The sequence below is a fragment of the Microcebus murinus genome, chromosome 13 (genome assembly GCF_040939455.1).
Source record: "Microcebus murinus isolate Inina chromosome 13, M.murinus_Inina_mat1.0, whole genome shotgun sequence".
Classification (NCBI taxonomy): Eukaryota; Metazoa; Chordata; class Mammalia; order Primates; family Cheirogaleidae; genus Microcebus; species Microcebus murinus.
This window is the reverse complement of record NC_134116.1, coordinates 4,044,289-4,066,099: the sequence shown is the minus strand read 5'-3', so window position 1 is coordinate 4,066,099 and position 21,811 is coordinate 4,044,289. Positions and strand designations below refer to the sequence as shown.

Below are 21,811 nucleotides of genomic sequence, written 5' to 3'. Positions count from 1 at the left end.
AAGCCTATGCATTTGGGGATCTTTATTCTATTTGTTCACTAAGTATCTCAACTGCCTAAAAAAATCCTAGCAAATATAAGACAGTAAATACCTTATGTATAGTATTTTAGCTTTCTGTCTCATTTTGTTTTTATAATTTTGGATGTACTGGAAATTTTATATTGATGGAACTAATTCTATTACATTTCTCATTAACATTTTTTCCTGTTTCTTTTGTCCATAAAAATATTTTTCTTTTTTTTCTTTAAATTTAGTGTGTTTTATTCTGAAAGTATCTTTTTAGTATTAAAAAACCTACCCACATTACAATTAAATTGTATTTATGTGGTTATGTAAATTTAATAATAAATTATTAAAATTTCTTTCTTTCTTTCTTTTATTTCAGGGTGTTATGAGGGTATAAATATTTTGGTTACATTTTATGTCTTTGCCTCACCGAAGCAAGGGTTAGAGGCATGCCTTTCCCTTCTACCATGTTCACTATATCCTTTAGTTGTGAGTTTACCGCCCCCAACCCCCTAATCCCTGGAGAACATTACAACCATGTGAGCACCATAGTGTTAATCAGTCAGTACCAATTTGATGGTGAGTACAAGTGGAGCCTATTCTTCTGATCTTGTGATACCTCACTTTGGATAATGGGCTCAAGCTCTATCCAGGAAAATGTAAGAGGTGCTAGATCACCGTCGTTTCTTACAATTGAGTAATATTCTATTATATACATATCCCAAATTTTAATAATCCACTGATGAATTGATTGGTACTTGGGTTTTTCCACATCCTTGCAATAGTGAATTGAGCTGCCATAAACATTAGGGTGCAGATGTCTTTATTATAGAATATCTTTTGATCTTTTGGGTAGAAAGAAATATATCTTTCTATTATGTGTTCTACTTTGTGATTAGATTTAAAAATTTAGCTCTTTACTTTTGCACAGCCAAAGGTACTATCATTTGAGTCAATAGCCTACACAATGGGAAAAAAATATTTGTTCTCTACACATCCGATAAAGGACTGATAACAAGAATCTATCTAGAACTTTAAAAGATCAACAAGAAAAAATCAAACAACCCCATCAATAAATGGGCAAAGAAAATGAACAAAAAATTTTCAAAAGAAGATAGAATAAAGGCCAGCAAACATATAAAAAATGCTCAACATCTCTAATCATTAGAGAAATGCAAATCAAAACCACAATGAGATATCACCTAACCCCAGTGAAATTGGCCTCTATCAAAAAATCCCAAAACAATAAATGCTGGTGTGGATGTAGAGAGGCAAGAACACTCTTACAATGCTGGTGGGGCTGCAAGTTAGTACAACCTCTGTGAGAAAGAATTTGGAGATACCTCAAAGAGCTAAAAATAGAAATACCATTCGATCCAGCAAAAGCACTATGAGGAATCCACGCAAAAGAGCAGAAGACATTCTATAATAAAGACATCTGTACCCGAATGTTTATAGCAACACAATTCACTATTGCAAGGACGTGGAAACAACCCAAGTGCCTGTCAATCCATGAGTGGACTATTAAAATTTGGTATATGTTTACAATGGAATATTACTCAATTATAAGAAATGATGGTGATCTAGCACCTCTTATGTTCTCCTGGATAGAGCTTGAGCCCATTATCCAAAGTGAGGTATCACAAGATTAGAAGAATAGGCTCCACTTATACTCTCCATCAAATTGGCACAAACTGATCAACGCTATGGTGCTCACATGGTAGTGATATTCTCCAGGGATTAAGGGGTTGGGAGGGGTGGTAAACTCACAACTAAAGGGCAAGGTGAGCATTGTAGAGGGGAAGGGCATGCCTCTAATCCTCACTTGGCTGAGGCAAAGTCAAAAAACGTAGCCAAAATGTTTGTACCCTCATCATACCCTGAAATAAAAATAAATTAAAAAACCAAAAACACAAAAAAAACAAATAAAAACACACAAAAAGTCATTAAAACAAGTAACAGAATAAAATTAAACTAATGACTTTAACTAAAACATAATTAAGTAATATAAAGCATGATGTGACTAGAAATTAAAAATTAGCTCTAAATAAAAAAATTAAAATCTGCCTGGCTATTCATCAGACTAAAGAAGGAGGGGAGGAAAAAAGCCTGTTATAAATGTAACAGGAAACAATTCTACCCAGGACATGTTGCAGTTGTAAAGTGTCATAATTTCTGCCTTATTTTAGTGATTACTATTTTCTCACTGAGAAATGTTCTTTTTTAAAATCATGGATATCAGAAACTTTGTGTTTTAAATTATATGGATAAGAATGAAATATCTCACCTTTTCTAGTACCTAATTTACTGTTACAGAAACATACAACCTCACTTTCCACCCCACAGCAAAGCTTCAGATAAAAGGTTTCTGGACACAAAATTCCTCATTTATCTTAATTTTATTGTTTTGGAGGAAACATTTGTGTCCAGATCTGATGTTGACCCTTTATAAGGAAACTTGCTTTGCTTGCTTGCTTTGCTGTAAAAACACCACTTCCTTTAAATTTCACCTCAACTTCACCCATCCCTCAATCTAAAATGACTCTGTCTTTACTTAGTTTAATGAAGCATCCCATGATCCACGTGGTTTGCAGCCTCCCTAGTTGCAATGAGTCAGTAAACCTGACTTTGCTAGACTACAGGTATGCCCCTAGTGGTCTTAGGAGGTTTGCGCTAGGGTAGAACTAGAAGAAACATGAAAATACATGCTGTGATTTATATAGAGAACTATTTCCTGAACTCTAGAAAATTTTTTATATCCAATCACTTGCAAGCTTACAAATTGTTCTAGACAACTGAATTTTAATTTAAGGTGTTTCACCATTGATGTGTTTGTATAGGACAGAAAATAGCTTTCCTCCACCCTTCTAGGTTCTTTGACTTGACTACAAATTAAATTGACACAAGACAAACATAGGAAAAAACATTGAATTATGCACTTACACAGGAAAGTCTCACAAAATATGACAAATCAGGGCCCTGTGATTGAAGCTTATACAGCACCCTGGGCTATAGAAAGAATTCAAGGCTTGGAGCTTCTGGAGCGTGGTGTTGTCAAGCTATGGGAGGGTTGGTGAGGAAATGCATGGTGCATGCAGGTGGACTTATGCACATAAAATGTCTCTTAAGCAATAAAAGTTGTCTCAGAGCAGTCTTCTTATAGGTTTTCTAATGTAGATTTCCCTCAAAGAAAAATTAAAGAAAATTTTATGTGTAAGAGATACTATGAAAGTTTAATTTAATTTAATGTAATTTACATTTTCTTACAATCTGATTTTGTTGTGGTAAAAATCAAAATAATTGCCAGAAAATATTTGAGACATGAGTAAATAAGATCACATGTGACTGAGAAATAAAACCTGGCCATCTAATTAATTCAAGTGACAACAAAATATTGGTAACATGATTGAAAAAGAGCATAATATCATTGAAAAATTTTTGAAACCCATGTATCTTTTGTTAGGTAATAAAGACCATAACAAATTAATTGTTAAATTCAGAAAGTTATTCTGATAAGACATATAATCTCTCAGGGGTCCTCAAACTTTTAAACAGGGGGCCAGTTCACTGTCCCTCAGACCATTGGAGAGTGCACACTGTGGGCCCGGGACCAGTCAGCTGCTAAGCAGGACAGGCAGCGGTGGCAAAAACACCCAGTGGGCCAGATAAATGTCCTTGGTGGGCTGCATGTGGCCCGTGGGCCATAGGTTGAGGACCCCTGCTCTAGATAGATTTCATAGAAGATATTGAAAAACTTCTTAAATTGTAGGCACTAGTGGATAAACCAAAGGCAGCCTGTCACAACTTAGTGACTTCTGTAACAATTTTAACACATTTCAAAGTTTCTTTGTAGACTCAGATTAAAAACATTATTTTTCACATAGGGAGAGGTTTTCTTTCTGAATTACAGACATGTAGACACAGACACACCCAGTTCTTAGAGCTCCAGAACTCTGCCTAGTGTTTTTCCAGAAACACTATTTACCTGAGTGACCACAATTTGCCTTGAGAACTCGGCTCAGGTGTGTCTTCCTCCATGGTTTTGTCTCTGCATCAGATGTCACTGAGGACTGTTTGTGGACCTGGGCACACACCCAGAGTGGCCTTAGTCTGCTGTGTTGTCTCTGCCCACTATCGTTCTGCCTTAGCGCTAGATAGACACTCGGGGAAGTCGTGTGTGAATTTTGTCTTGGTAGCTCAAATGCGTGGTACTATATCCATCAAACCACCTCGGTATTTTTTGTTTGTTTTCAGTGAAAAAAATAGAGAAAATGAGTTGTTAAATGGTCAAAAATAAAAAAAAACTTATGAAGAACAGAACTGATTCTTTCAGAAAGCTATACCACAAAGGGAGAGATACTTTATCATAGAAGAACACCAAATTAATACCATGGCATCTATGTGTCATCCTGATGTAATGCAAGTATCTGACCTTAGAAGCAATTAGGCTTTTCAGTGTTCATTTCATCAGGGCCAAACATGAGTGTGTTGCTTTTTTCTGTCTGGTTATTCCGAAGTTAAAATTAAGAAAAATTCCTTGTGGTATGTAAGGTACTATATCATTGACAGACACTTAGAAATGCTAGATGAGGTGAGCCTCTTGACCACACATTTTTCGCACCAATCTTATTAGAGCCCGTTTCATGTCATTGTTCCTCAGGCTGTAGATTACAGTATTAAGTATTGGAGGTATCACAGTGTAATCACAGAAAGCAGTCTGTCAATGACAGATGGTATATTTGAAGGTGGCTTGAGATAAACAAAACAAGCAGTTATGATAAAAACAGTGAAAACAACAAGATGGGGGAGACATGTGGAAAAAGCTTTTGACTGACCTTTAGTGGTAGGAATCTTCAGCACAGTGGAGAAAATATAAATGTAAGAGATCACAATACAGATGAAACAAGACATGCCTAAACATGTACCAATTCCAATACTTATATAAATTACCATGAGTGTTTGAGAGCAGGAAATCCTCAGTAATGAAGGGATATCACAGAAAAACTGTAGGATCACACTGGAGCCACAGAAAGGCATGGAAAATGTGCTGGCTGTATACATAGCTCCAAAGAGTCCTCCGATGGCCCAGGAAGCATTTGCCATCAGCAGACAAGCACCATCATTCATGGTGACCTCATAGTGCAGGGGACAGCAGATGTCTACATACCGGTCATAGGACATGGCAGTAAGGACAAATATCTCACCCGCTGAGAAGGAAGTCATTAAAAGTAGATAGAAGGCACATCCTAGAATGGAAATGGAATTGTTGTGGCTTAAGCTGTTGATGATGAATTTTGGGATTGGGACAGACACAAGGAAGACATCTAACAAGGACAAGTTCTTCAGGAAGAAGTGCATGGGTGTCTTGAGTTGCAGGTCTAGTGTAATAAGAGTGATGATGATAAGGTTACTCATTAGGACTGCCAGGTAAACCACTAGGAAGAGCACACCATATAAAATCTGCAGCTCCTGGATGTTAGAAAACCCCACAAGAAGGAATCCTGTCACCAAGGTGACATTGGCCATACTCGCCTCTCTTCATAGTCTGTCTAGGTGAGGAGATACACACACACACACAAAAAGAGAAAAATTTATGTGTATAGTCTAACAAGAATCATATTGACATACAGAAGCATTCAGCTGAAAGAATCATGTACTCACCTTAAATACTTCTGCATTTACTTGAAAATTATTCTTTTTTTAAGATAAAACAATTCCATGAATAATGTATGAAGTCAATTAGTCTCTGTAAGAGTTTCACCTGATCCTATAGGCTTAAACGTAATTTGTTAAAAGATAGATATAACTTGACTAAACACAGAGTTTTGCCCAGTCCACTGGGCATTTGCACCAAACTATTGTGGTGCCTTGCTTCATAACATACCCTTTGCTTTCAGAGAAACAATCCAAAGTCTCATGTCTTTAGAGCGTGTTAGTATTCGTAATGCTCTACATAGGTGCAAAATAACAGTTCTCATATGTCATTGCAATCATGAACTCACACACACTTGTATTAAATAATACAACATTGGAAAATAACTTTCTCTATTCCTGAGGTCATAAGCAAGGTAATATGAACAAGGATTTGTTGTTAAATGTTTGTCTTATCTTGAAGTCATGAAATCCTAACATAGTAAATGCCTCATTTACTATGGGAATAAAAAGAAGGAAGCATTTAGCAAACTTTCATGTTCTTTGAATGCACACAATGTGCACTAGAGCCACATCATCAGGAGGGCTTCCTGGCGGTTGGTTTGTCTATCAAGGACTCTTGAGAGGGCACCATGACAAATGCCTTTCCAATTCTGAATGAATATTTTATATTTTATTTTTATCATGTTATGTTGTCTGTAATTCATTTTTAATATTATCAAATATCTTCTTTCAGTGTTCAAAATATTTTCCTAGATTATTAATTACAAGTGCAGAGCTATTTATTTTTTCTTTAACAGAAAGTATTCCTTATGTATCAGACATCACACTATATAGGAGAGATTAAAAAGTAAAATATGGAAGCTTGTTCTTATTGGAAGGAGGCAGACAATAAAGAAAAATAAATCAATAAACAACATAAAACTAAGATAGTGACAGGTATAAGATAATAAAAAAGTGTTATCTTAGAGATTAACCAGGTGAAAAAAGGTTAATCTTAGAGATTAACCATGTGGGTGAGCTGGAGGCTGACAATGAAATAAAAAGTAGTTTCCAGGACAAAGACCTACAGAGAGGACACTTTAAGAAATACAGCTCAAAAAATAAAGGCAATGGACATGTGCAGAGAAGCTGTATGTGGTGAACTTGGAGAATGTGTAATAGAGTGACAAAAGAAATCTTAAGACATTTATTAGCCTGTTCCAGTAATCAATCTGGAGAAATACACAAAGAAGAACACAAAGGAAGGAGGGTAGAAAAAATGGCCATTAAATTTCATCATTTTTGGTGTTACCCTAAATTTCCTTAATATCTGCAAGACTTAAAAAAATTTTTTGGAACAGAGTATTCTAACAATTTACAGTAGAAATTTGAAATTCATACCTTAAAATATAGACAATTTTCTTCACACCTGGACAGAGGATGATTTACCAGATGTACTTAAGGAGATAATCCCAAATCCACATGAGGGTGTAAATTTTTCTCCCAAAAGAAAAAGTTCAATGTACCAGTTGATGGTCTGAAATTAAAACAGAACATCTGGCTTCTTTTGCAAACTCTCTATATTCACAACATATAGTTGCATGTCTAGGCTTCTGATAAGGGACCCAAAGATCTCTGCGAAGCTGTGGTAGTTTCTTCACATGGAAGGACACATATTAAAACCAGGAAAGTAATTTACCTTTCTTTTATTTCAAATTTGACCCCATTTGAAACCTTCTGTACCCAAAGGGCCCACAATAAATTATTTTGTAAGGCACTTGGTTAATACCTTAGAATTCCCCAAAGGAAAACATCTTAAATATTTTCTGAATAACCTTATTAAGTAATTATCTCTTCAGACCATTAGTGTTATAATCAGTGTTTTTTGCTATAGGCAGGAAGCACCTATTTCCAATGTAGGTCCCAGAAAACATTCTGAAATATACTATGAAAGACACGATGCAGCCTTTTATCAGAAGTACTTAAGTATTGGTAACAAAACTTTATAGTATACTGTGTAATAATCATTTGGGCATTTGGCTAAAAGTAAAGAATCCCATAAAGCCTTCTTTATGACTTCTTTGACTTACAGCATCTCTGGTGAAGTTAGAAAATGTGCATTTACTCAATCAACTTAGTGATTTAGATGCACAACATACTTTGAGAACTTTGCTATGCAGCAGGAGTCATCTCAAATGAAAAACAAAACAAATCTTATTGGTGATCTGTTAAAATCCCTCATTGTAGAAGCAATAAAACTGAAGTCATTTTTATAGATACAGCTGTAAGAATTTGTAAGCGACGAGTGTTTTTATTTATGTGCTCATTTGTTTGTTTGTTTTAGCCAATCTTACCAGCATTAGCATCAGCTAAAAACTTACAGGTAGGTCCTTCCAAAATAATTTTGGCTACTAGAGATATAGTTAGAAAAATGTCATTTTTCTACTACATAGTCCCAAGAAAATATTTTAGTTAATAAAACTTGATATCTCTTACATGTAGAGTTAATGATATGAACTGTGGTATACAGAATTAAATAAGATTATTAATATTTATACAATGCTGTTACTATGATTATTAATATTCTTGAAATATTCGTTTATTTTTTCATGAATATGAGTCAACTGGAATCTTGCCAAATAAATAAACAAATTTCAAAATAAAAATCAAGTAGGTAGTTTGTGTTAGGGAATACTGACTTTCAGCATATAGGGCCAATAAAGTCTCAAACCTTTGAATTAAAATAGCACTTTTTCATTAAATTATGAGCATATTGATTTGATATTAAATATGATTTTAAATATAATTTGCAATTATTACATACTTCATGTGGTTTATTTGTTATAATTTTATTTTACTTGGATATACATTCTTTTATTTTGAAATAAGTTCAAACTTACAGAGAAGTCATAAGAAGATTATGAAATAATCTTCTCAAATAACCTTTACCCTGATTCTCCATGTTGGAACCCTTTGCCACAGTTTAGACAGGAAAATGAATAGTGGCATTAAATTGCATCTAATTTTGTACATGATCCTTTTCTCTGTTCATTTGAATCAATAAGTGTTCTTTATTTATAGCATTCCTCCCTTCCAGAATAAGATACAGTCCAGGATCAGATAAGGGGCTTACTTGTCATGTTCCTTTATATTTTTATAGCCTGAAACAGTTCTTCAGTCTTTTTGTCAAGCATGACATTGATATTTTTGAAGAACATAGGGTAGATACTTAAGGAAATGTTCCTTCATATGGGATTGTCTACTTTTTCCTCACAATTACCTTTAAGTTAGCATTCTTGATCAGAACACTATATAAGGTTCATAATCAAAGGTGTACCATATCAATCTACATTTTATTACATGGATTATGAGCCATTACTATTTTTTATGTATTTTTGCGCCAGCTGTGATCTCTGAGGACAGGTGCTTGGATGGAGTAGCACCGCAAAGTTTACCGGGAGTTAGTTAGATGACTTATTAATTATAGTTATTTTAAATTATCTGATAATTTCAACATCTGTGCCACATCTGAGTCTAGTTCTGATCCTTATGTTGTCTCTTAAGATGATGTCTGTCTTGCCTTGTGGACTCTTTTTAAATTTTTTATTGCTTACCACACATGTTGTATTAGATAGTAGAAACTGAGATAAATATTCCATTAGCATGAGGATTTATGTTGATCTATGTAGGAGTTCATTTGTGTCATTATTTATAGCAGCTATAAGTCTCAGAGGCTTTCAATTCCTCTAATGTCCTTATTTAAGCCTCCCCTTTTGACTGTGAATCCTCTAATTACTACCCTTCAGAGAAAATCTTTGCCTGCAAGTCATTCCACTGTAACTCTGTTATTTTACTGAAGCCCTGTTGGTGTGGTGCCAAAGTGTTGGGAAAAGTGTTCTATAATCTTATTACTCATTCTCAGTCTTTTAGTCCGTGGTGTGTCTGTGCTGTGACTGCCATAGCTGTTTCCCTGTGGCATAGATTTTTCCCCCTTACATGAGACAGGAACCCTAGAGAAGGCTAGTGGGGGAGCGTGCCCTTCCTCCGGGTGAAATGTTTCTCTAATAAAGTCTTTTTGCCTGAGGAATATATCTTTGATATGGAGAAGGCCACAGGCATACTTCACCATGCTTATTTTTTCCAACCTTTTGCCAAACCAGGAGGGATTCTCTCTTGGCTCTACTCTGGAAACTTTAGTGGGGTTCCTGGAGATAGAAGCCAATGAATGCATGAGGTGCCCCTTGGGCTGCAGCCCTCAGGACCTTCTCTTCTCACACCGTCCTGGCTGCCTTGAGGCGCTCATCAGGGCTTGTCACCCTGCCAGTTTATGACTTCAGTGGCTTCTGTTCCTGCTGAGCAGATCTTAGCTGTGACTCTGTATCCACCTGTTTCTCCAGATTTAAGAATTAGTCTCCATATTAAGAGACTAAAGATAAAAATAAATACACACAATTTCCTCATAATCAGAAAACAGATTTGGATGATTCAAAATATTTTTATGACAAAAATCCTCAGTAACCTGGTATTAAAGGTAACTTCTTAAACTGATAACAGTCATCTGGAAAAATCAAATAAGAAACAAAAAAGAAACCATTGGACTATGGAACACTTCCTCCTTTACAAACCTTCCAAACCTCAAAGGAAGAGTTTTATCTTTCAATCATGTTCAACCTGCCTATCTGTCAATCATGCCACCTGCTCGTCTTACTGCCCTACTCTAGGTCCTTTTTAGCCGTCCTTACTCCTCTCTGTAAAAGAAAAACCTTTCCTGTCTGACCATTTAGATAATCATAGGCATTATGGTTGGGGGCATTCTCCCTATTGCAATAGTCATTTTAAATGAAGTCATTGTTAACTAAAAATGAAAATAACAAAACAAAACAAAATCCAAACTCTAGAGCTAACATTATACCTAATGTTGAAAGTCAGAATACTTTACGCTATACATATGGAACAAGAAAGAATTACTTTCTCCCCATCTCTATTCAGCCCCAAGTAGTACAATAAAGCAAGAACAAGAAAATAATTTATGGGGCATGAAAAAGTAAAACTTTTTATTTGCAAAAAAAAAAATCTATATAGAAAATCTTAAGGAATCTATTTTAAAAAGCTACTAGAGCTAGTACCTTACTTTAAACTGTTGCATGATAAAATTGGGTTGTTATATAGTATTAAAAAACAAATGGGGGGATCTGAATCAAGATGGTGGATGAGAAACACTGCCAGACAAAGTGTCTCTGCAGAAAAGACAGATTATAGCAGAAATTAGAAGAAGCAAGAAGATGAGCATAAAGCAGATGAGGGTTGGAAGGAGGGGTACCTGAGACCATGGGAGACTCCACAGGAGGAGGTTGCAGAGGAGAACTGGAGGCAGAGACCTCTGGAACAGCCTGGAGACCAGCGGCAAGGGTAGGTAGAGTAATCCGTATGAGTAATCTTCTCTTCTCTTCCCTTCATTTCTCTTCCCTTCTCTTCCCTTCTCTTCTCTTCTCTTCTCTTCTCTTCTCTTCTCTTCTCTTCTCTTCTCTTCTCTTCTCTTCTCTTCTCTTCTCTTCTCTTCTCTTCTCTTCTCTTCTCTTCTCTTCTCTTCTCTTCTCTTCTCTTCTCTTCTCTTCTCTTCTCTTCTCCTCCTCGCTGTTTTACTCTGTTCCTCTTTAGCTCTCACCATCCCTCAGCCTCCCATTCCTACCCACAGTGACAGAATTTGTTTTTAATATACTATAGAAATAATGGAGAAATATATAAACTGGACCCTATACAATTTTCACAGCCTCCCTAGATACCCCTTGATTTTAGGGCTGTTTCATGCATTATACATATTTCACTAGGTTTAGAAGGTCTACTGGGACACAGCTTGCATATTTTTATTTAATATGTAGAATTGCTCTGGACCAAAAATTATATTGATATAATGGCACACACTTTATTGTTATTGATGCTATCTGTAAAGCAAAGTACAGTGAGTTCTTACTGATGCTACCATCCATTTATTTCATATGTAATTCTATAAAATAAAGTTTAATACAAATAAAAATTGAGCCTGAAGGGATAAAACTCCAGTATTAAAGTCAAACATTGTTGGGGTAAGAGGAACTAAGGAGGACAACACTCACTCACTGTCTGATCTATCCTGGTTATCTATCTGTGAAGCACAGGGTGAGGAACAGAAACCACACTGGATCGTTTGCTAGTTTGGAATTAGCTCTCAGGGTATGCAGACACTGTGCCAAGTTCTATACTCCCTGCAGGTGAAACAGAGGCCTTAAGTTTGAGGTATGTGATTCTGGCTCATGTTGAGTTGTGAGTCAGGCTCTCCATTATTGTTCTAAAGCTAGAGCTAGTGCTTTCTTTCTCCAACAAACACACCCAAAATTTGCAATGCAGCATCAAATTTTCATTCACTTACGAGTCTTTTCAATTTTAATCACTTGCCAATTTACTCCTCAGAAAATCACCTGTACTGAAGTGAATGGGCTCTATGAAAGTTAAAGAATAGAACATTTCTATCCATCTTGCTCATCCTCTTGGGGGCAGGGGATGTGTGTGTGTGTGTGTGTGTGTGTGTGTGTGTGTGTGTGTGTGTGCGCGCGCGCGCGCAGAGGGAGAGAAACAGAGTGAGACAGAGATAGAATGTTGAAATGAACGGTTACATTCTGTTCCAGATGAATAATTGCTCTTTTTTCCTATCAAGTCTACTACCCCTTCCAATGAATGTACTGCCTTCCCACCTCCTTCATTCTCCCAAAATAATGTGCTTCTTTCTCTCTTTACTGCTCTTTATTCTCCTCCTTTTCTCTCTTCCCCAAACTCCCTGTCTCTTTTCTCTCTTCTTTTTTACACTTCATTTCCACCTGTATGTTTTAATTTATGAAATAATATGTTTAATGCTCAATATATATAACTGTATGCTCCACTGCCCACCATAAATAGCCCCATGTTTACCTGAAGCTTTGATCGCGAGCATAAGGAGAGAGTGCACTTAATGTATTTAGTTGTCTCTGAATCTCATTTGACCCAGTTTTTGATCTGCTACTCTATTCAGTTTTCTCCCCTATAATTCACCAATGCTATTATAATACAGAGTTAAGATCATTTTCTCAGTCACCTCAGGATAATCTCTAAAGCACATGAAGCTGTTTCCCACCTCCTTTTATATGAATCTCTTTCTCAACCTCTACAAACACATCTTTCTGATTATCTTCTCTCTTACAATGGCTTTTGTATCTTTTTTAGAAAACTGCCCTCACTTTCCTCCTCTCATCACTAAAATTTTGCCCAGGGTTTTGGTGGAGCTTCTTCAGTTTGGCCATATATCATAAAAGTTACATACATTTTTACTCCCATGATGTTGGAAGTGGAAGTCATTCTCAGAAAATAACTGTATGTTATACACAAAATTTATGCAAACATCTGTCAATATACACACAATAATGAGGACTATTCTTTTCTGGACATGATGACTGTGAAACTCTAGACCCATTTAACAAAGCACACCTGGAGAGCAGTGTGGGAGTGTGTGTGTGCACGCACATGCATGTGTGCACATGTTCGTCTGTGCATGTGTAGATTTGAGAGGAGCCCTAGATGGTTCCTCATGATCAGTTGTTCATTTTTTAACCACTCAACGCCACAGCATGTTTTCAGTTCACCTGCTCTTTCCCTGTGGTCCTCTTTTTTATGTTACTCTCCTCTGCTTTTAATTAAAAATAAAACAAATGTAATGCCTATTTTTATTAGTACCTTTTCCCTCTGCTATCTATTCAATTTTATTCTATTATTTCCTTATAATTCCTCACCCTTATAAACAAATAAGAAATCAGAGTATTAAAAGAAAGGTCTTATTTTTGTAAGTGGTCTTGACAGAGATCTTGTCTAAAGTCTGTGGGAGTGAAAGCAACTTTCATGTTGTCTGGTAAATATTTTAAATTATTTGACTTTTATATGAATATTTTAACATTAAAATATGAGGATCTTCCCATTAAAACACTAATTATTGAGAATTAGGTGACTTCAAACCACTTTTTCTATAAGATGAAGATAGAAATTATTAGCATTTTTGGTTGTTTTGTTATTATAGTATATTCTACTCCAAATAGAAACATAATATTGAATATAGGAGGATTTCACATTAAAAATGTTCATTTTTGTTTGACTGTGAAACCAGTAGGGATGGCATTCAGATGTTGATACAAATGTTGGTTTTTTGTTTTTTTTTTTTTTTTGAGACAGAGTCTCACTTTATTGCCCAGGCTAGAGTGAATGCCGTGGCGTCAGCCTAGCTCACAGCAACCTCAATCTCCTGGCTCAAGCAATCCTCCTGCCTCAGCCTCCCAAGTAGCTGGGACTACAGGCATTGGCCACCATGCCCGGCTAATTTTTTGTATATATATATTAGTTGGCCAATTAATTTCTTTCTATTTATAGTAGAGACGGGGTCTCGCTCTTGCTCAGGCTGGTTTCGAACTCCTGACCTCAAGCAATTCGCCCGCCTCGGCCTCCCAGAGAGCTAGGATTACAGGCGTGAGCCACCGCGCCCGGCCCAAATGTTGGTTTTATTAATAAAAATTATGCGTAGGTTGTGGGCAGGAAATGGCACTGGTCAGATCATACATATGTATCTTAGTTTCTACTTCTTTGAATTGCAGTTTTGTGAGAGGTAAACAATGGAACTTGTCAAAAGTTTAGAAACTACGAAATTGAAGGTGCAGAAACCACATAAAGAAATGATGGAAAGATTGAGCCTATTTTTCCAACTAGAAAGGAAAAACATCAAAGTAGGGACAGAGGAGCCTTCAACATCTGACTCCCTGTCATGTGGAGAATGAATAAGTAGTACTCTTGTGTCAGACACTGTTAGACCTGGAGTACTCAGGCAATTAGGCGCTAAGCTCACACTGAATGAGAAACTTCCCATAGGCGAATCTAACTAGGACAGTGATGTTGAATTCCGTTGCCGTTAGTTTTCAGAAGAAACTCTGGCATGGTGGGATGGCGTGGCAACGCCACTCTTGGGGGATGGGCAGTAAAGCAGCAGTCCTGGGCTAAGGGCCAGGGACGTCTCAGAAATATGAGAACCAGGAAGGCCAATGAGGAAGTTTCCAGAAATGGGGAAGGAGTTTGCATATCAGCAGTTAGCACACAGTGTGTATCATAGGATGGCTTTCACATATGAAAACTAACAAAGACAACTTTTTTGATATTAGTGTTTGCTGAAAAAGTCTCCAACATTGGGGAAGAAAAGAGGCTCATAGGAAAGTGAAGAGATTGTCACTGAAGTAGTGCTAAAGTAGAACCGAAAAGAGGAATCTAAGACAAAGACGATCTGAGTAGGAGAAACCTGACAAAGACCTTCTCACCTGAGGTCCTTCAGTGCCCAGAGATGATACGCCCACGTGTCTTCGCCATGAGGGGCCACACTGCTTCCCTGGTGAGATGCAGTAGATATCCTTAATGTTTGTTGGTTCCTGTTATTAATAATTAAATTTTTCCTAGAATAGTATGTTAATTATCTGGCTTAGTCTCAATTTTGCTCTTTTCATGAAAAATGGCACTATATATTTGAAAATTAATTTGTGAAAATAATTTGAGTAGCCTTCTGACTTTTTTGTGCTATGCTAGATATCTGCATTAAAGGAACATAAAATAATATGGTAAATTTTTGCCAAAGAATTAGAATTGTTATGAATAAATGGAGAAATAATGTTAATGCCCTTCAATGGGAAGGGGATAATAAATTATAGTATCACCTCATAACAATGACTGTTTTAAATATTGCAGTAGGCAGCAAGCAGAAATTTCATCCATGACTTCTAATTCACACAAAAGTTAGATCAGCTAGGATGATATTCATATGTAAAAAGGTACACCCTATTACAACTATAATTACATGGACAATGCTGTGATTCCCAATGAAAATAAAACTACTCAAAAATAATTTCAAGTAATTAGGGAGAGAAGTGGAGTTCTTCTCTTCTTTCACAATAAATGTAAGTCCAGGTATAATGTACTGTTATACCCATAGCTGTTTACACCTGAGTCCAAAAGAAATATTAATATCTTGCTGTTTTTAACTTTCTGTCTAGCCAATGATGTTAAACTGCACATGCCTCAAAAACAAAGCAACAAATAATATTTTATTTTCTATGTTAATTTAACATTGCTTTTTCTTTACTCAATAGCTGGCTTATGCTTTTGAAATATGATGAACCAGACACTACTAATGATGAGATTCTTGCTAATGAGATTTACCGAGAATTGGATGCTGTCGAAGCTGCATGCTGTGCTCTTCTCACTCATCTACACAGTGGCCACGTTGGAGAATTTAATCATCCTCCTCCTCACAGTTCTTGACTGATGCCTCCATATTCCAGTGTACTTTTTCCTTAGGCATTTGTCCTTCTTAGATCTGTGTCTCATTTCTGCCACAGTCCCCAAATCCATCCTCAACTCCATCACCTTCACTGACTCCACCTCTTTCTTGAAATGTGTGTTTCAGCTCTTCTTGGTGGTACTGTTGGCAGGGTCAGAGATTGGCATCCTAACTGCAATGTCCTATGACCGCTATGTTGCTATCTGCCGTCCTCTGCATTACGAAGCTGTCATGAGCAGAGGGTCCTGTGTCCAGTTGATGGCTGTGTCCTGGCTCAGTGGAGCTGTCTTGGGAATCTTGTACTCAGCTGGTACATTCTCCCTGAATTTCTGTGGCTCCAATAAGATACATCAGTTCATCTGTGATGTTCCCCCCCTTCTAAAGCTCACTTGTTCCAAAGAGCATGCTACCATTAGTGTCAGCGTGGCTGTTGGGGTCTGTTATGTGTTTTCATGTCTAGTTTGCATCGTAGTCTCCTATGTGTATATTTTCTCCACTGTGTTAAAGATCCCATCTGGACATAGCCAATCCAAAGCCTTTTCCACTTGCGTTCCTCACCTCATTGTTGTGAGCACATTTCTTGTTACAGGTGGAGTTGTTTATTTAAAGCCAGGCTCTGATGTGAACTCTATTCTAGACCTACTGCTGTCTGTATTCTATTCAGTCGCACTCTCGGCCTTAAACCCTATTATCTACTGTCTGAGGAACAAGGACATTAAATCAGCTGTACGTAAAGTCCTTGCAGAATGTTAGAAGCAGTGGAGTGACTCAAAGATGACTTAAGTTGAAACTAGGAAGTAATATTTCCTTTTTTGTTCTGCCAATAAGTAGCTATTTGAAATTATTTTATTTAGGGATCAATATATCATGCAGTCTTATTAGTGAAACTCAGGTACTCAGTTTTAATAGAAAGTCAGTCTTTTCCTACATTCCTTTACTTTACATGCCTCACTTATAGATATTATGAACATTTTCCTATCACACCTTTGATGATTTTTACTTTTCTTCTAGAGCTCCATATACATGATATTTGTATGAGGTTGTCATTCCTCAAAAAGCTTTCATCTTTTTTGCCATTCTCTTTATTTAGTTAATGTTTTATTATCCTGGATTTTATATTGCATCTCTTAAATTTTGTTAATTCAATTTTCTTTACAGCTTGATTTTCACACAAGTATACATACATAAATGCACATATAGATACAACTGAAGTTTCAAGTGGAAAAAAAAAGATAAGAAGTAGTAAAATGAGATGATTTTTTATGTGTTAAATTCAAAGTAGAGAGAGTTGTGACTGATCTCGGATTCTCTGGTCATGTTCTACACAGAGTTATTGCTACTGTTTTCTCTGACGTGTGCTATGAAACTCTTTCTTTATCAGCTTAACACATCTGTCCTACTCTAGGGACTTTCATTATATAAGGATACACCTACCTGAATTAGATGGAGACATGACACAACTATTGAGAACCCTGCAAGATTACATATCACTTGGTGATACCCTCCCACTCTTGTTCTCAAAACTTTACCTTTACAATTATGATACAGATGGAAATAAATGGAAATAGTACTTCTACCTCAATTCAAAGCAGCTCTGAGAATCTGGAAAAAAATTTCTTTCCTCATATGTTAAAACAAAGCTTTCATTGTACTTTTGGGAAGCTTCTCCATAGTGGTTTGTTAAGAATTTATGGAACAGTCTGAACTTGGTATGGTATAGAATAGATTTCTTTATTACTTCATTTCAAACACTGCCTTCAAGCATGCAGTGTTCAACCTGCCCTTCTTTTGCTTCAATGTTGAATATATGCAGTGATTACACACAGGCCCACACACATCATGGAGTGAAGACCCTGTTACCGTTTTAGAGTGTTATCTGACATATTCAAATATTTCTTTAAAAGACTCCACCTGTAGCTAATTAAATCAAATATCTGTAGTCACCTAACAGCATGTTCAAGGAAAATGAGGTCCTTTTATCTGTGGGCTATATGCCAGAGGATGACCAATCAATATGATAATGCAAATAGAGGATTAAGAAGATTACAAATATTTAGTATTTTATTTAGTGAGAGGTAGAAATTCTATAATTAAATTTAGTCTTTAAAGCTAGAGGTATTTAGAACTGTACCATCAAATATGTCACCACTAGACACATGTAGCTATTGTGTACCTAGAAATGTGATTAGTATGAGTAAATAATTCAATTAGTATGTTTAATTAATTTGAATTTAAAAACTGATACTTGATTCAGTTATTGGAACATCAGTAAGTATGTTTGAAATAACCTGGGTGTGGGAATCTTTACTTCTACCACAAATTTCACAAAAGCTAAATGCAGATTATTTATAGTGCAAGTTTAGTGCTCAGAATGGGTTGTTCTATAAATGGGTTTCAAAGACTTTATATTAAAAATGTGAATAGTTTCAATAATAAATGTTTGTAGTTATTACCTACTAAAATGACAAAGTTTAAATGTATTATTAAAAGCAATTTCAACTGTTTCTAAAATTACACATCACCTTTCACTATATTGGACAGTGCCTGTCTGAAAGAAATATAAAAATACACACACACACACACTGATTTCTTGGCTTTTCACTATGCACCATGTGGCTATTTAGAGACTGTGTCATGCATAATTATTATCAATAACAACTACAAATAATTACGTGTTAAACATTTCTCTCAGAACTTAACACGCATTTTTCATTTAAAAAGCCCCAATAGCTCTCTGTTATCAATTATGAAATGAGTGAGATATGACTTGAATGGTGACTGTGAATACAAAGCACTATTTTGATTGTTTGATTTTGAAAAGAAGGGGAGATAGAGATGTGAATAGATAGAATGAATGTTCAAGATGGTTCAAATAACTAAATAAAAAAGGAATAAAATAAAATGAAACTAATAATTTCCAAAGTCCACGGTTAGGCCAAACAATTTGGATCCTAAGTTCATACTCATAACCAAGAAACAGGTTTGTTTCCATGACAAATATGTGGCTGTAATAAAGTACTTGAGTATAAAACTTACCCCCTTCGTATATTATAAGAGTATAAAACTCACCCTTATTAGATTTTTCAATGTACTGGCTGTGTTGATTAAAATTGGCTAAATGACTATATTATAAACCTGTTTTCATTTGCTTAATAACTAATGTAAAGAAAAAGAAAAAGAAATTCCTTTCCTTTTTTATGTGCATGATTACAAATATTCACTGTAATAAAATCTACTAGAGCACCTCATTTCTCAATATTCCTTCAATACAATAGAATTTTTACACAGATCTGAAAGGAGAAAGAAGCTGTATATACATGGAGGGTTGGTTTCACTACAATTTACTCCCACCTTGGTACTGACCACCATGTCTCTTTTGAAGAAATGTAAAAAGTGTCCTGTGCCAATTAAGCTGAAGTTAGGACAGGGACATTTAGATGGATGAAGCAAATTTTAAGAGCAACTTTGAACCTCACTTGATTAGACAATCTGCTAAAACCTTACGTACAGCTGTAGATGGTTGGCTGCCATAAGGTGAGAAAGGTGAGAAAAACACCTGGCATTGTAACCCAGACAGGTGACACCGGATAGACACCAGAGTCACCGAGGACTGAAGGCTGCATCTGGCTCCCATGCAGATGCCATGCTGGTCTCCTCTCCTCATTTCATGGTCCTCTGAGGTTGTGCTACATGCCCTGTTCCTTCTATTCCTCCCAGACCAGGAAGACCCCATCTAGTCAAGGTTCTCCTACATTCTATTTTCTACAAATTGTGGAGACCATACCTTCCTGAGAACCTTACTTTTTATCCTCATGAAAACCAAGTTCTGGCTGATAAAATATTGTGTCTCTAGCTGTTCTTGTTTGTGATAAACATTTAGAGAGGTCATTTTGAATAACAAAAAGTAACAATGACTGTTGTTTTTGGTAAGAATCTTTGACCATCCTAAATCACTAGACATTTCTGACTGATTAGGAGAAGTTCTACGAACAAGGATTATAGAAAAGAAATTACAGAAAACTACATAATAGCTGTATATAGTAAAATCCAGCAATAGATTGTCTACTACATGAAAACAGAAACTGAAGGTTTTTGTGACATGCAAATGTTTTAGGGTTTTTTGTCTTCTTTTAGAAGTTACATACGGTATATGATGTGTGTAGTGATATATTCACATTAAAAATACAATTTTTTCTGCTGCCTCACTGAATGACTATTATGTGCATGCACAGATATATAGATAATCTGAAATTTTATTTGTGTAGTCTTGTGCAGTTGAATAGAATAAGATAAATGGTCTGACATAGAACTAATCAAGACTTGAATAACTTTTGCAATAATACATCTGTCAAGCCAGTGAGCAGCCTAGGTTGGAAATGCTAAGGTACTCTGAACTGAAAAAAATGAAACCAGCTAGATGGGGTGAGTTCTAAGGATGGTAGCTCAAATTAGTGTCCAATGCATGTAACAAAACTCCAAATACATCTAAATACTTATTGACGAAGAAGAGGTCTAATCATGTGACTTTTTTGTAAGACATAAGAAATTTGTGTGAGTGTATCACCAAATGTATGAACCATTGGATTGTTTTTATTCTGGAGCAATTAAAAATACTGCTACTTCTGTTGCACATGTACAGGTGCACTGATCTTGGCTGGATATATTTCTAAGAGTGCAATTACTTGTTTATAGATTATATATATCTTTACATTAAATAGCTAGTCACAAACTGTTTTCCATAGTAGTTGCACAAATTTTCCCTTCCATCAACCATCTCTGACAATTCTTGTTGTTCTATAGTTTTCAGGGCTAATGATATTTGCCAGGATTTTAAATTTATTTTATTTTTAATTTTTTCTCATTTATTTTTTATTTACATATATTCAGGGGGTACAAGTACAGTTTTTCCAGTTTGCTGTATTGCACTGTGGTGAAGTCAAGGCCTTCCTGCGTATATCACCGAAGCCACACATGTCGCACCCATCAAGCAGCCTCCCATCATCAGCCTTTTTAATTTTAGACATTTTGGTGGTTCTGCAGGGACTTTTCATTTTGTTTAACTTGCACTTCCTCTGTGACTGATTATGTTGAACACATTTTCAGATGTTTGTTGGCATTACCCCTTTTGTAGGTTGCTTAAGTCTTTTTCTTATTGATTTGTAGGAGTCTAATATTCTGAATATGAGAACTTAGTTCTGAGTTTCTGGTGTTTCTTTGTATTTTGTGACCTACCCTTTTAACTGTCTTCATGGTAGATTTGAAGTCTTTAGTGTGTTGCAATTGCTAAAAATGGTATTTTATGGTTAGATCTTTTTCTGTTCCATTATCTTCAGATCATGAAAATATTCAACTATATTAACTTTAAAAACTTTGTATTTTACCATTCAACTTTAGATCAATTATCTAACTGGAATTGATTTCTTGTGCGCAGAGTAATGTAGGCATCAAATTTCACTTTTAAACATATGGATATCAAATTAACCTTTTTTCTCTGAAGTTCTACCTGTGTCATTACTCATGTCAAATATATGTGTGGTATGGTTTTTGGCTCTTTATGCTGTCTATGCTTAAACAAAGTGTTCTCATTATTGTAATTTTATAATGTCTTGATATCCAGAGAGCAAGTTATTTTTCCTTTATTCTGAAAGTATTAGCTCTTTCCATATAATATCTATATAAATTTTAGAAACAACCTACTGATTTTCACACACACACAAGGGCTAGAATGCTTTTGTTTTCATATAATAACATCAAACTATAGATTAATTATAGAAAGTTGAAGTATTTACTAATTGTATCTTC

At 35.8% G+C, this 21,811-nt stretch overlaps 2 protein-coding genes across 2 annotated transcripts; one reads left to right on the top strand and one right to left on the bottom strand.

Annotated features, from left to right (window-relative positions):
* Positions 1 to 4,588: 4,588 nt before the first annotated feature.
* OR14A2 (olfactory receptor family 14 subfamily A member 2) lies at positions 4,589 to 5,532 on the bottom strand. Its single transcript, XM_012752288.2, is given in 2 exon segments — positions 4,589 to 4,710; positions 4,713 to 5,532. Coding segments are annotated over 2 exon segments (942 nt in total).
* Positions 5,533 to 15,838: 10,306 nt separating this feature from the next.
* On the top strand, positions 15,839 to 16,787 carry LOC142874948 (olfactory receptor 14K1-like). Its single transcript, XM_076009625.1, is given in 2 exon segments — positions 15,839 to 16,747; positions 16,749 to 16,787. Coding segments are annotated over 2 exon segments (948 nt in total).
* Positions 16,788 to 21,811: the final 5,024 nt, after the last annotated feature.